General features: G+C 53.5%; 1 protein-coding gene across 6 annotated transcripts in view; it reads right to left on the reverse strand.

Annotated features, from left to right (window-relative positions):
* Nucleotides 1-10,788: 10,788 nt before the first annotated feature.
* AMBRA1 (autophagy and beclin 1 regulator 1) overlaps nt 10,789-15,080 on the reverse strand; it is a 133,426-nt gene continuing 129,134 nt past the window's right edge. For all 6 annotated transcript variants that reach the window (XM_080617551.1, XM_080617549.1, XM_080617547.1 and 3 more), the window contains one exon: nt 10,789-12,375. In XM_080617551.1, coding sequence (XP_080473677.1) covers nt 11,885-12,375 — 491 coding nt within the window. In that variant the 3' untranslated portion in view covers nt 10,789-11,884. The remainder of the gene's footprint in view (nt 12,376-15,080) is intronic.

Here is a 15,080-nt window from a genome sequence, read left to right on the forward strand (position 1 = left end):
AATCATGGAATCAACTGCTTTGGAAAACACTTCAAAGCTCATCCAGTCCAACCTTTCCCCATCACTGCCAAGGGCACCACTAACTCATGGCACTGGGGCCTCATCTACACAGTGTGTGAACGCTTCCAGTGATGGTGATTCCACCACTGCCCTGGGCAGCCTGTTCCAATGCCTGACCACCCTTTGGGGAAGAGGTTGATCCTAATCTCCAGTCTAAACCTCTCCTGGCACAACTTCAGGCCGTTTCCTCTTGTCCCATCACTTGTTACTTGGGAAAAGGGACCAGACACCTCCTCTCTCCATCCTGCTTTGAAGAAACTCATCCCAAGTGAGCAGACAAGCCCCAGCCCCACACAGACCCCGAACCACCCACCCCAACCACCCCATGGCTTGCAACTCTCCCTGTGCTGGGGGTACCAAAGCCAAAACCAAGCTCCTCTGGGGGCTTCCCTGCAGCCCCCCCCCCAGTTTCTCCCCACAGGGCAGATATCCAGCAGCCCTGCCTGCAGCTCAGCCACCCTGCCATTAGATTTAATGTCTGTTTGCTTTAGTGCACCCAGTGTTTTAAATGTGTGCCTTAAAAAGATGCATTTCCCTCGTTTCGAGGTAATTGCCAGTGCTGCTGTGGGACAAAGAGCACTGTGTGTGCTCAGGCCCCTGTTTGGACAAGATTTGTGCTCCACACACATGTATTTATCTAGTGTAGAGCTCCCATTAATGTTAGTGCTACCTACAGACACCTTCACTGGGAAGGAAACCGAGAAGAACACAGCAAGTGTGCAAAAACCACGGCAGGTAAAGAAAACAGGAGTTGCTGTGTCCAGAAAGCATTTAATACAGCCAGAACGAAGCAGATCCTCTCTTCCCCAGGAAAGATGCTGCCCATGTCCTGTATCTCCCTGCACCTCACAGGGACCCTGCTGCCTTCATCCCATGGCCAGTGAGCGTGGTGGAGGCAGCGCCCACAGCACTCACACCTCCCCCATGTGTGGCTGCCCCACTTCTCATCCTGCTTCCAAACCTCTTCCCAATGGAGTTTAACCTGGGAAGAAGACCCCTGATCTGGCAATGGGGATGAAGGCAACGCGCTGCCATTGGGGTCTCCCATTCACCCTCAGGCCTGTAGCCCCCATCACTCGCCAAGGAGACTCCACTGCCCCAAGGCAAGATGAAAACCTGCCTGAAGTCTCTTTTTGCTATGGCAAGAGGCCATTTCCCGAGGCAGAGCCAGGGATGGAGGCTCAAGGCTGCAGGAGCCTGTTCTCCGCCAGCCAGGCTAATAACCCTGTATTAAATTAGAGGCCAGGGTTCAGCTGCGGTTGGTTGGTTGGTTGGGGTTTTTTCTAAGCTGTCTGTTCAGATTTATCAGTGTAATTCCTGATAGTGCCTTGTCGGACATCATTACGATAATCGCACTGCTGCGTCTGGCGGGTGAGCAGGGGGCTGCTGCAGAGCAGGAGGGCAGCGTGGCTGGGGCTGCCTGCAAGGTGCAGCCATGCACACGCAGAACCACTCACCCCATAGCTGGGAAAGGGGGAGGCACGAGGGCAAGGGCCCCTGCAAGGGGACTCAATAGTCAGAATGTCACTGAAAGAACCAGTGTGGCCGTGGGAAGAAGACACCGAGGGAGGAGGGAACCAGCCCCCAGCCAGGGTGGGTCTCCATCCCTCAAATGATCTCACTGGGAAGCCTTGAGAGAGGGGCAGAGGGTGCACAAAATAACCTGAAGGATCTGGGGAAGCTGGAAATGAGCAGCTTCTGGTTTGGCATCGATCCCTCACCTCCCCTTAATGCCCAGTAATTGCATCATTTATTTAAATAAGGCATCTCAGGGCAGAGAGCACAGCAGGAGGAGGAGGGCAGGAGGCTGCCAGCCCAGCTCCAAACATCCATCCATCCATCCATCCATCCATCCATCCATCCATCCATCCATCCATCCCTCCATCCCTCCATCCCTCCATCCATCCATTCACCCATGTTGCAGACCCTCTCCCCTCCAATAGGTGCTCTTTTACACACACGTGTGTGCATACACAGAGGCGCACACAGCCCTCCTCTTCATCCTCCTCCATCCCACAGCCAAACCAGTTCCTGCTGTGCCCTGGCACTGGTCCCACATCAGCCCCAGTGAGGGATTCCGCCCTAGCAGGATGGGGGCAAAGTGCTTCTCTCTGGGTACTCAATGCCAGAGCCTTGCTTGTGGCAGGGGGATGCCCCAGCACAGTGCTGCATCCTCCCTTCCCAGCAGCAGCAGTTGGCTGAGGAGCCCCCAGCACAGGCGTGATGGAGGTTTGAGATGTTTTGGAGCAAAGGTGCCTTTAGGAACACACAGATCCATATGGAGCATCCCTCTCCCCGCCGGGCAGAGGCTGGGGGAGCTGCAGGAGGGTAATCACTTAAGGGAATAAATATAAATCCCAGCCCAGCCTGGTGTTTCTGGTAATGAAAACGAGCCTGTGATGGGACCTAATTTCCAGCCCCTGCGTGATTGGGCTGGAGGATGGAGCCAAAGCAAAGGACATGACCAGGCAGAGCCAGGGGCAGTGAGGGGCCACAAGCCCCTTGCAAGGGATTTGGCCTTGTAACCTGGAGCTGCAAATGCTTCCACCTGCCTGGCTGGAGACAAGGTGTTAACAGCCACCATGGCTTAGGTGGGAGCGGGCCAAGGTCACTGCAGGATGGGGGAGTCTTCAGACCCCAGCTCACAGCATCCTTTCCCCACTGGTGGTACCTTTGGCAGCTGCTGCTCCATGCAGGTCCTTGGCTGAGCCACCCTTATCCAGCTCCTCCAGTCTCCCTTTGTGCATCCCAGAGCCGTTGCTCCCACCAGCATGGCTCTCCCGTGGCTCCCACGGCATTCCAGCATTCCTGATGCCGCCATGCAGTGGGATGGCTGGCACCTCTTAATACAGCAAAAAGCCCAAATCAGGTTCCCCTCTTTCTACCATAAAGAGGGAAAAGCCTATTTTCATAGATTTTCAGACCTACCTGAGTGAGAGCAATGGAGGGACACCACACTGATGAGCTGAATTAATCCATTCCCAGCTGAATACCTGACCCTAGGTAGGTTTCATCACTGAAATGACAAAATACATCGTCTCAGTGGTAGTACTGCAAAAGGGGAAAGGAAGCAGCCATGGTCTTGTTTGGAAGGTAAAACTATCCTGTGAAAATCCATTGATTCCATCTGCTCAGGGCTTGGCAGCATCCCCAGCACAGGGGACAAGACATCTCTTGTCCTGTCCCATGGGGCAGGAGCATGTCATCCATGTGAGCAATAGTGCAGGAGGACCCCTGCAGCACAGAGACCCTGTCCAGAGAGCACAGAGCAGAGCAAAGCAGTGCTTAATGAAATACCCACAATGAGCTAAAGATGCTGACAGGGAGGAGCAACCCCTTTGTACTTCAAAGGGCTGGTGCCAAACCAGCCAGGCTGCAAGCAGGGGACAGGGCAGCTGACAGGACAGATCCCATGCTCCTGCAGGGCTCAAAGGGCTTTTCCAGCTGTTTCCTAAAGGACAGGACCTGCTGCATGTGCATCCATCCCTATAGCAATAGCTGCCAACCCCTCGAGGGGATCCAGCCAGACCAGAGCTTCCATGCAACACCTCACCCCAATGCAGTGCTCCAGAGCACAGTCCCTCCATCCATCCCCTCCCCAATGACTTGAGGCCGCTGTGCCCCTGGCCCAGCCAGAGTCTTACCACCAGCCTGGAGCTGGGATGCTTCAAATAGCTGCTCACTGCGCTACAAATTGGACTTTGATGAGGTCCATTAGGCCATATGGATGGCTTTAAACAGCCGTGATAAAGATGGAGCAGGGGATGCTTGAGGCGGGAGGAATCTCAGCAGTTTCAGGGCTGTTCACCAGATTTACATTAGATATTAGAGAGAAGTTCTTCCCTGTGAGGGTGCTGAGGCGCTGGCACAGGGTGCCCAGAGAAGCTGTGGCTGCCCCATCCCTGGCAGTGTTCAAGGCCAGGCTGGACACAGGGGCTTGCAGCAACCTGGTCAAGTGGAAGGTGTCCCTGCCCGTGGCCGGGGGTTGGAACTGGATGAGCTTTAAGGTCCCTCCAACCCAAACCATTCTGTGATTCGATGATTTGGCACTCACAGCCTGGCTTTGCTCTTGGCCAGCAGAGCCCATGAATCTGCACCACCCCGGGGTGTCCCCATGGACGGATGCGCCCAGAGCATCATCTCCAGACTGCCCCGCTCCCACCAGTGCCATGAGCTGTGAGGGAGGCAGCGCTCCTAGGAAGGAAAGCCCATGTTCACTGATGCACACAGGATAAATAACACCCTTTTGTGGAGCCTCAGTGGGGTTTTAGCTCTTAATCTCCAAATTTGATTTCCAAAGTAACTTCTAGGCAATGAGCTCAGCCCCACAGGGCAGGACCCACTGGTGCTGCTCGTCCGCTGGGACCTCGGCCACCCTGAGCTCCGCTTGGCTGCACGCAGCCCCATCTCACTGCTGCGACCTACATTCCACCTCCCCAAACATATGGCATTGCACTTAGCTGCGTTAAACCCACAGAGTGCTGGATAGGGCTAATTTCCCATCAGGCTGTCAGGAAGTATTATGTCAAATACCTTACAGGAGCCTAAGCGTATTGTGCCGACACAGCCACCTCTGTCATCAAACCTGAGGTCTCATCAAAAACAATGCCGGGTTCAGCCATCCTCAGCGCCTCCAGAACAAACCCATCTCCAGGGCCTCTCCTGGATCACTGCACCCAGGGATGCAGCTCTGCAGGGAACAGCCTGGACCCCCCCAGCCTAGAGCTGAGGTGCTCGCATGGCTTGGAAATGAGTCATAGAATCATAGAATAGTCAGGGTTGGAAAGGACCTTGAGATCATCCAGTTCCAACCCCCCTGCCATGGGCAGGGACACCTCACACTGAACCATGTCACCCAAGGCCTCATCCAACCTGGCCTTGAACACCGCCAAGGATGGAGCATTCACAACTTCCCTGGGCAACCCATTTCAGTGCCTCACCACCCTCTCAGTAAAGAACTTCTTCCTTAGATCCAATCTAAACTTCCCCTGTTAAAGCTGGGAGTCCTTGGAGCAGGATCCTTACTCCCACCCTGTGTGTGGCCATGGAGGATGGAGCAGGGTGGGAAAGGCTGGGCAGCACCTTGCTCTGTTACTGCTGCCTTTGCATGCTCAGCTCTCCTCCTCAAACACTGCACCCCACGGCCCAAGCACCCCCTGTGTGTTACAAACCCACTTTGTCCTTCCCAGTGCCACCCATTGCCGGTCACGCCGGGTCCTGGAGCCCAAAAGCTGCTGTTTCATGGCTGTGCTCAGCCCCCCCTCAGCCACGCAGCAGGATCAGCCCCAATCCCTCAATAATCATTGCTTGAATTAGCATTTGCTTTGATGGAGGGGATCCACAGGGGCTGCTGGCAGGGCTTCCCTGGGCACTTCTGCCGAGGACAGGCAGGAAAGCGCAGCCCTCACTTGAACACTCACACTATCAGCCTCTCCCGTGGCTGCCAGTCAGTCTTTGTTAGCCCCTTTGAGCCTTCTCTAGTTCTGTGGTCAGAGCAGGATGGAGTTTGCAGCACCCAGGCACAGAGCACGGGCCAGGGACCCCATGGTGGGTGTCAGCTCCATGGGGAGCAGCCCTGCTCTGCAGGAGCAGGCAGATCCAAGGGGAATGACCCCAGGAAAAGGCAGAGCTGCATCACCATAGGGAGGTTTGACAAGGAGCCAGGGGAAGGAATGGAGCTGGGTTTAGATACCAGCCACCAAAGTGTGACAGAGCCCAGCAAAGGGCTCTGGGTTTCAGCAGAGCCTGGTCAGCAGCCAGCAACCAGCACCCTGATAACAGGGGTGTGCTCATCTTCCCCTCCAAAGCACGCCATGGAAACAAATGATGTGTGAATTAAAGCTCTCCTGCAATGGGGTGGCAATGCCCATCTTCTATCAGAGCCAGCCCCTGATCCTATCAGGGTATTACTGTATTATTGAGCTGGAGATTGAGGGTTTAATAACAGGCTTTAATAGCTACGATGGTATCAGGGGTCCAGCATTAAACTCCAGGAAGGGACATGGCTTTGTGTGCTCTGAGGCAGCAATTGCCTGCCAAAAAATCCTCGAGGATAAAAGTACTTTCATCCCTGCAGCAAAATGACACAGGTTCATACACAAATGTCATCAGTGGGGGCATAAGCCCATGTTTGCCAAGCACCAGCCTTTGAAACAGCCCAGGAGAGCATCCTTGCCCTTGGGCACCCAAACCTCTGTTCATGGGAGAGCCCCAGCAGCACAGGGCATGGGGAGAGCCCTTGCACAGGAACGTCCTCTCCTCCTGGACATCACCCCAGGAGCTGCTGGCCCAGAGCAGAATTGGTTTGGGGAAAGCTGTAGCAGCGGTGTACCCATAGCACCCACCTGGGTGGGAATAATGGCCTGGACACATAGCTCAGCCTAAGGAATAGAAGGGACCAAGCCTAAACTACCAGGACAGCTTGCACAGTGTCTGCTATTTACCCAGCCTCTGCAGAGCTGGAGTGAGGAGCTCAGAGGGTTAAGCTGGAGGGCCAGGGAGCCTTGGGAAGAATGTAGACCTCAGAGTCCAACTCCTCCAGCCAAGCTGGAGCAGGGCTGGACACAAGGACAGGAAGGGAAACTCCGTGGCTACCACAGCCCCCAAGCCAGCCTGCAGCTCACCATCCTTGCCAGCTATGGCTGCAGGGAAGGCTCAGTGGGGGCAGATCCCCCCTGCTGCTCTGATGGTCCAGTTTCAGCAATGGGTGCTCCTGGAGACCTCGGTTTCTGCCTCTTCCAGCAGTGGCACTTGCTTCCTGCTCACCTCTCCATCACTCACACCTGGCCTGTCCCATTGACCTGTTGGAGCTCAGGGCCCCCAGTGCCTCCCACATGGCACCACCAACCTGGAAGAGCCTGGCCCGGATCATCAGGCAAGTCCCTGGCACAGAGGATGGATGTTGGGAGTTGATTTGGATGGGAGCAGAGGGGAAGCCTCATGCTCCCCTCTCTGGGATTCTGCCAGCTCCTGGCTGGGATGGAGCTGATGCCCGCAGCCAGCATCCCAGGAAGGACTGCTTGATCCCTGCCAGCTCCCACCAGTGCCACGCACCAGCAACAACTGCTGGAAAGGCAAAACAAACGGGAGCAGAGGGAGAGAGCCGGGAAGTGCTTCTGTGGTGGGGAACAAACCCCTGCACTGAGCAGGCTGTAAGGAGCATCCTCCCCAGGAGCTATGCAAGGGCAGCAGGGCAGGGAGGAGAGGCCCCTGCTCCCCAGGGGGTGAAGAGAAAGGGGCCCCAGCATTAACTGGAAATGAAAGGCTGCTGTGACCCCCCAGACCCCTCATGTGCCTCCTCCAGGCAGAGGTGGCAGTGGCTTGATGTTGTTACTCCTGGGGATATTCCGGTTGGACACAAGAGGAAAATACTTCACAGTGATAACAATCAGCCATTATCATCAATGGACATCTAATCTAGGCCATGCTTCACCCAGAAAGGTTGGACCAGATGATCCTTGAGGTCCCTTCCAACGTGGTGCTCTGATTTGCACGCTGAGATCCCAGTTAGCAGTGGATGGCTTCCGTGCTGCATCCTCTAACTAATTTGCCTCTTCCTGTTGGAGAACAGCTTCTCTGATAGATGGAGTCCAAGCAGAAAGGGGAGCTACCCCCTGGCCAGCAGCCTGAGTGGTGGGGCAGAGGACCTGGCTCAGCTTCCATTCAGTAATGCCAGGGAGGAGAGATCCCCATGCACCTGGCTGTGACCTGGTCCCTGCCCTCCCCTTCCTGCCCAGCACAGCTCCTGGCCACCATTCACCACCCAGCTACAGGGGTCACTCCACACTGGCCACATGTGGGTATGGTGTGGGGCTTCTGGGAGACAAATGGAGGTGCTGGAGATGGAGCAACAGGTTAGCGAGGGAGACATGGCATGGAACACAGGGGGTCATAGGGACAAGTGCTGTCCCAGGGCTTCGCAGCCCCCCATGGGCCCCAGGTCTCCCCTCCAGGCAGTGCTGGTTTGGTCCCAGAGCATTCAGATGAGCACCGTGAAGGATTCATACAAAGCCCCCTTCCTGCACAGCAGCTCCAACCACTGCCCCAGGCTTGTGGCATCTTTTCTCTGCCGAGCTAACCTAAATAACCCTGTATCTTCAGCTATTCCCCTCCTCTTCCAGCTCATTATGGCTTTTAGAGAACACTGGCTCTCACCAAACCCGACCAACCCACCATTAACCTCCTTCCACACCAAGAACTGGCTGTTACTTGTGCCTCCAATTCCCACCTCAAACGGCTCTAGGAGGACTCTACCCCTCACCCTTGAGGTGACTCAGTTGCTTTAATAGCCTCTGATGAGGGATTTTATCAAAGGCCTTTTGAAAGCTAAATAAAATCCTTGTGTTTCTGCTTTCCCCAGGATTTTGTTAGCACATTTAAAGGCTCCTGACAGGCTGAGGATGAGGAAAGCTTTGGTTTTTAAGATGATTTCCTGCTCCTACGCAGCAAAGCTCTCGCTGTGCCTCCTAAATGGGGCCACCAAGCACACACAGCTCTGCTCGGGTTTCCTCGGGCAGATCCTGTTGAATCTCCATGTTGCTCCTGGCAGGACACTTGCCTCAGCGCTGCGTTATCACACTGCAGAGAGCAGGGAAGCTGCGAGCTTTGCTGCTGTGCTTGGCCTGGATGTGCGCAATGCCACCGCCTCCTGCTCTGTGCAGGGCTCCAGGCCTCAGCCATCCCATGGGTGCAGAGGGTACAGGTCAGCTCAGTCCTGCCCAAACCAGCCAGGGAACACTGCTGGGACAGAACAGGGTAATCCAAGGCAGGGAGAGAGTTTTGTTCATAGAATCACAGAATGGTTTGGGTTGGAAGGGACCTTAAAGCTCATCCGGTTCCAACCCCCTGCCACGGGCAGGGACACCTTCCACTAGAGCAGGGTGCTCCAAGCCCCTGTGTCCAACCTGGCCTTGAGCACTGCCAGGGATGGGGCAGCCACAGCTTCTCTGGGCACCCTGTGCCAGCGCCTCAGCACCCTCACAGGGAAGAATTTCTCTCTAATGTCTCATCTCAATCTCCCCTCTGCAGTTTAAAGCCATTTTTTGTTCCACAAGAAGCACAGAACGCATCATAAATAAACTGCATTGAGGGGAGAAAAGTGAGCCCACGGTACAAGTGTGGTGAACCTTCCCTCCTGTTCCCCCTCTTCCCACCAACCCACCTCCCTCCCACAGGTCTCAGGCAGGGACAGAACCCGAGCTTGGCAGATTCTAGGTCTGAAACTCAAATAGAAAGCATTGCTTTCTGTACATACAAGCCCACACCACTGCTTAGTTGTGTGGCCACAGGAGGTCATCCACAAAGCACGTCCAAGGCAGCATCTGAGGATTAAGCCCACCCACACCCATCCTGCCCCACTGTTCCTGCCTAAAGCCTGCATGAACACAGGAGTCAGGCTGCAGCTGCTACCACCCTTTGGCCAGAGCTACAGAGCAACTTAGGAGAAACGTCAGAGCTGCTGCTCTGATCAAGCCTCCATCCTTACCTCATCTGGAAGAGTTTCCCCCACAAGTGCGGAATGAAAAGCTGCTTTGGAGCTTCAGACATGTCCTGAGTCCATGTCAAAGGCAGCAGCTGTGGTCTGCTCCAGCTCCCACTGGAGCTCACTTACTTGCTCTGTCATCATCTCCAATGGGAACAGGTTTGGACCAAGGGAAGTCCCCAGCAAGGCAGGGTTCAGGCCTCTGCACAGCACTGGAGCAAGGCATCCCAGGAGACCTCTCTCCAGTCATGATGGAAAGTTTTCTGTAGGTAGCTTGGCTCTGGCCATCTGTAAGTGCTCTGCAACACATCTACAAAGAATGGGCCTCAAGCCTCTTCCAGGAATCATGCAGGGAGAGGGAAGGAGCTGCCAGGCTGAGCTGAAGCAGAAGCCTTTTTCTCCAGCCTCTGCTTCAGTTTGTTTTCAAGCAGAGCAGTAAACAGCCCTGCCCTGTCTGCCCGTCTTGAGCCGAGACATAGCTCCTCCAGCTCCCAAATGCCAGCACATCCTCAGGCCACCCCACACTGAGGCAATACAGGGATGCACAAAACCCTCCTCACCACACAAGGGAATCCCGTTTTTCAGGCTGCTCTCCTGTCAGATCGGGGATGTGGTTGGCTCAGGGCAGGTTTTAGAGCCTCATTAACACTCTGCAATGAGGCCTGGCAGCAGCTGATTTGATTTAAGGTTCATTTCCAGGCTGTGATTTAAGAGAAGATTTGCTTAATGTTCTTTAACAGACTCTTCTGACTGGGAGCTTGAGTGCTGCTTAATGACAGCCTTATTTATTGTAATGTCTTTGCAGGGCAAAAAGGAGCCAGGCAGGTGCTCAGGCAGCAGGGGAAGCATCCCTCACCGCAGAGTGGTAACACAGGGACATGCATTCCTTTATCCGGAACAGGCAGGCACTGCACCCCTTCTCTGCATTGAGAGGTCAGCAGGACTCTCTGCTTGCCTGAGATAAGAGTGCTGCATCCCCACATACCTTTTTCAGCAGGACACGAGAAATGCTTCTCTTTCTCCCTGCTGCAGTACTCGAGTGATGGGAAACACAGAAGTGCCTGCTCATCTCCAGACTGATTAAAAGGCAATTTGCAATCAAGACTCCACCATGCTCCTCCCTGGTTCCCAGTTTTGGGCTTTCAACTCAAAGGCTGAGCCTGTTTCCCCCTTGAGCTTCTGCTGTACCTACTCCCCAGGGCCAAACACCGAGACAACAGCACACAAATGAAGACAGTAGGTCAAGCAAGGGTTTGTCATGTTTTAATGACATTGATCTTTGGTGTTTCCCTCGTCAGCACTCACGCTCTCCCCGCCCTTCCTCCACAAGCCTGCTAGGGATGGAGAGTTACAAACGAAAAGGAAAATCACATTTGAGACTAAAAACAAAGTATCAGAGCCTGGAATTCTCCACTAGAAACTACATGTACAAGGTCAAGATTTCACATGCAACACCTTACATCACAGACCCATACCTCACACCCTGGCCTGGAGCTGAGAGACATTTCCTGCCCCCTTGCCAAGGAGGTGCAGCTCAGTCCCGGCAACATGAAACCACTGGGATGGCTCATTCATGTTAATATTGGCACAGCTTAGAATATCCTTGCTTGAACTGCATCCTGACTAGAGAGCAATAGCCCTTGTCCCCCTCTACCCATCTATATAGCAGCTCTGCTGAGGTTCCTGCCAAGTACTACGCTAACTCTCTAAAAAGGAAAGATTCCCTCACCCGTGAGCTTATCCTGAGCCATGCAGGTTATGGCAAAGCCCAGTTCGTCCCAGAAAAGACCACAGTGCAGACAGGAGAGGCCTCAGAACTCCACACTGAGGGGGAAGCAGCACTGTGCCACGGAGTGGGGCTGTGGCCTAGAAGACTTCTCCACTGCAGCAATGGAGCTGGAGCATCACACCCAGGTTTGCCCAGTAGGACTGCCTGTCTCCAGAAGGATGCTGCAGGCCCCGTTTCCTTTCTTCACTCTACTGATCAGCCCCTGGGCATAAAAGGGCAGGAAAAGGAAAGGAAAGAAGCTTTATAGAGGAGGACACTGACCAAATTGCAGGGGATCCCAAGGGGCTTTAAAATCTTCATGATGTGCAGCCAGTACACTTCATATTCCTGTTAACTCTTCAGCAGTGGGAATGTTGGAAGTTAAGTATGCTTTCTTCCCCATGGCTTCCCTTGCAGTCCTTATTCCTTCCCCACTCACCCAGGATAGAGAAGCCCTCTGAACCACCAGCATCCTTTCAGAGCCACGTGTTCCTATTCTTCCAGCTCCTGGCCAGCTGTGAGGTACAGGTCTCTGCTGAGCAGTACAAGGGTAGCACCAACACACAACTCAATCTCTACCTGTTCCGCGACTCCCCACTGGTGCTGTCATTACTATAGAAGTTGGTACTGTCAGGAAGATGGTTATTATTAGTTAAGTCACTGTATTCAATTGGTCCCTCAGTGTCCATGGAGGACTGGGCCTGCTCTGGCAGGTCCAGGTCCCCAGCGCTTTGTCCTTCACTCCCACCAGGGGCTGTCCGCGGGCTCAGGCCATGCTCCGAGAGCTGCATAGACTCTGAAAGGATCCGTCCCTCCAGCTCAGCTGCCATCTGCTGTGAGGTGGACTGCAGTGCTGATGTGCCCTCAGCTCCGGTGGACTCTGCACCGGTCTGAGAGCTGCGGTGGATCCGGTGGCTCACAATGATGTTGTTGCCAAAGCCGCCCATGGACGCCATGGTGGTGCTCTGCTCCCGCTGGACCACGGCAGTCATGCCACCTTCTGTCATCAGCCTTTGGATCCTACTCAGGGCATCCTCCCCACTGGCCCCATAGTCTGGACCTTCACCTGCAAGAGAAAGCAGAAGTAACGTGGATTTACAAGGCAAGATACAACACAAAGAGAAAGCAATGCTGGGTAGATGCATCACGCAGTGCACATGTGCTGGGATAGAAGATAGGGTTTCTTCCAGAGCGAGCCCAATATTTTATTTCTATAACTTCTGGTGAGTGCCAAAGGCACTGAACTCTGTCAAGAAGATCTTGGCCAATCCCACAGGTATCCCTCACAGACCTGCCTGTCCAAGCCCTGGAGAAGCAGCTCTTATCTAGCCATAGAGGTGGGGAAAAAAAGAAGAGTCAGAAGCAGTGTGTTTTCTCACAGCTGCAGAGACAGCCCAGCCAGTCCTCCAAAGCAGGAGGAAAAACCTCAGTTTGCCCTGCAATAAGCCAAACATCTCACCACGGTGTTAAGAGTCCTGTGACCTTTCCTACTTCACCTGTTTGAGAATACCCCAGGCATCACATGATGGCCATCTCCCTGCTATCAGAGAGGACACAGGCCAGGACCAGACAGCAGCTACAGAACATGGTCTGTGCTTCCACATCACCATTGATCAAGGAAAGATCAAGTATGTAGGCTCCTGCTGCCCTTGACTGGTATCTTTAGGGAATGCAAAAAACATCTTTCAAGATCTATAGTTGTCTGTCTCTGAACTTTCCCTTCACAGTCAGGCTGTACTGAGCTCTGAGGAGCCACTGTCAGATGTCTTGGTTGCTGAAGATTACTTTTGAAGAAGAACAAAATCTCACAGAAAAACAGTCCACGTCAGAAATGAAATCCCCATGGCAGGAAAGTCCAACCCAGTTCTGTTTCCCAGCATCCTCCTTTTGTTACAAACCCTACCCAGACCATCAGGGGAAAACAATCCGTAATCACAAACTGCTAGAACCATTCCACAGTGGGATCTTGATGATTCTTATTAAAGAGATAAATCTCACTCCCAGCTCCATGATGCTATTGCAGAGCTGATTAGATGAGAGAGGAAAGCCATAAGCTCTCCTGGCTCCAAGAAGATGAACACAAATGTCAACAAGAGTGGATGCAGGCAGGAGTTAAAACACAGTAGAAATCAAAATGCCACGCTGAGTAGGAAGGCAAAAGTGACTGGGGCTGTGGGGTGGAGATCATGTATCCAACACGAGAGCTGGGGTATGTCAGAGCTGTTAAGATGGTGTGCAGTCAGTCAGTGACAGCTTGTTCCCTTTCCTCAGCAGTACTTGCATGGAACACAACCAGCTTCCTCCACCACAGGGTATGGCTAATTCCATCTTCAAGCAAGCCTGCTGACATGCTGCCCTGCTGTAGAAATACTATGGACATCAGGGGAAAAATTTCATTCTCACAAGCAGAGTAAGTCCCTTTCTGCTAGGAAGTTAGTAAGCCTGCTCTACCCACTATGCATACAGCAATTACAGAGCTCCTTGGTCAGAGCTTCAGTGAGACCACAGAGGCACCAGTAACCTCGTAAGAATCTGGAGCAGAGCCTAGAAGAGTGAGCACAAATACCCCTGGGCACAGCCTGACCCAGAACTCTTGCAGGGAAATCCTGTTCAGGATGTGTCTGATGCATGAACTAGGAGCCTGGCTGACCTGCACAAAGACTGAGAACAGAGGCAGCTATTAACCTGGAAACTTCAGTGTGAAAACCATGCATGCCAGGGGATATTGAAGCATTAATCAGAGCAGAAGTAAGTGGAAGGTTTGAGATGCATGGTTTTGGATTCAGTCATCACTTCCTTCTGAGGGCACAGGTGTAAGCACTTTGTTACGAACCATCTGGCCAGGCCAGAGGGGAAGCTTAAGAAAGCCAAGATGTGCAACCTGGCTTAGAGACATGCCAGCCAGCCAGCCTTATCTACACAAGTCCTGAAACAGCAGGTACTGTGCTCCTGACAGATCATTTACTATAAACCAGCCCAATACTGGAGCTTTGGAACATCGAGTCAGCAAGAATCCCCGGCCAGTGCTCCTCAGCATTACAAGCATGTGCTTCACGAGAGGAGTCCATGCAGGCAGAGCACAGCAAAGCACCCCCTGCTCTTCTCTACCCCTTAATTACCACATGCCATGGCTGAACATCCAGTTGAGGCAGCTACTTGCTGAGAAAACAGGCAAGGGCTGATGCCACAGCAGTCATGAACCTTCAGATGAGGAGCATGGAGACACAGCAGTGTTGGAAATTCCAGAAAGACACCATCCAAGCAGTTAACAAGCACCTTTTTGTCCTTCCCTTCCCCCCCCCGCAGGTTTTGACAATGCCTTTGGCTGCCTGGTTCAGAGCTGAGCTTCCTGTGTGATGTTCCCTGAGCTGAGCTATAGCACAGCTTCACATAGAGCCCGTTTCTACTGCCTGGTGACTCCCACACGCGTTCCTTCACCAGGCTGCCAGTGCAGACTGCATCAGTGCTCAGTGCAAGTGAAATAAGCTGACTTCCATTTGGTGGAGGTTCACGGTGTGCACACAGGCACCCACCCAGAACAGCAGCAATGCTGTAAACCCCACACCCCAGACTGCTGGAAGTTCCAACCTGCTGCAGTGGCCAAACCCCATTTCCTGCACCACCAGCTGAACAAAACCAGAACAGAGAGAAACCCCATGCTCATGACACTTCCGTCAGACTCCACAGGGTTTAGGCATATTCAGACCATGAACCTGAGCTTGTGGAGGAGCAGACCAAGCACAGCACATCTAATTCTCTGTATGGAGAAAG

This window comes from Psittacula echo (assembly GCF_963264785.1).
Source record: "Psittacula echo genome assembly, chromosome: 5".
Lineage (NCBI taxonomy): Eukaryota > Metazoa > Chordata > Aves > Psittaciformes > Psittacidae > Psittacula > Psittacula echo.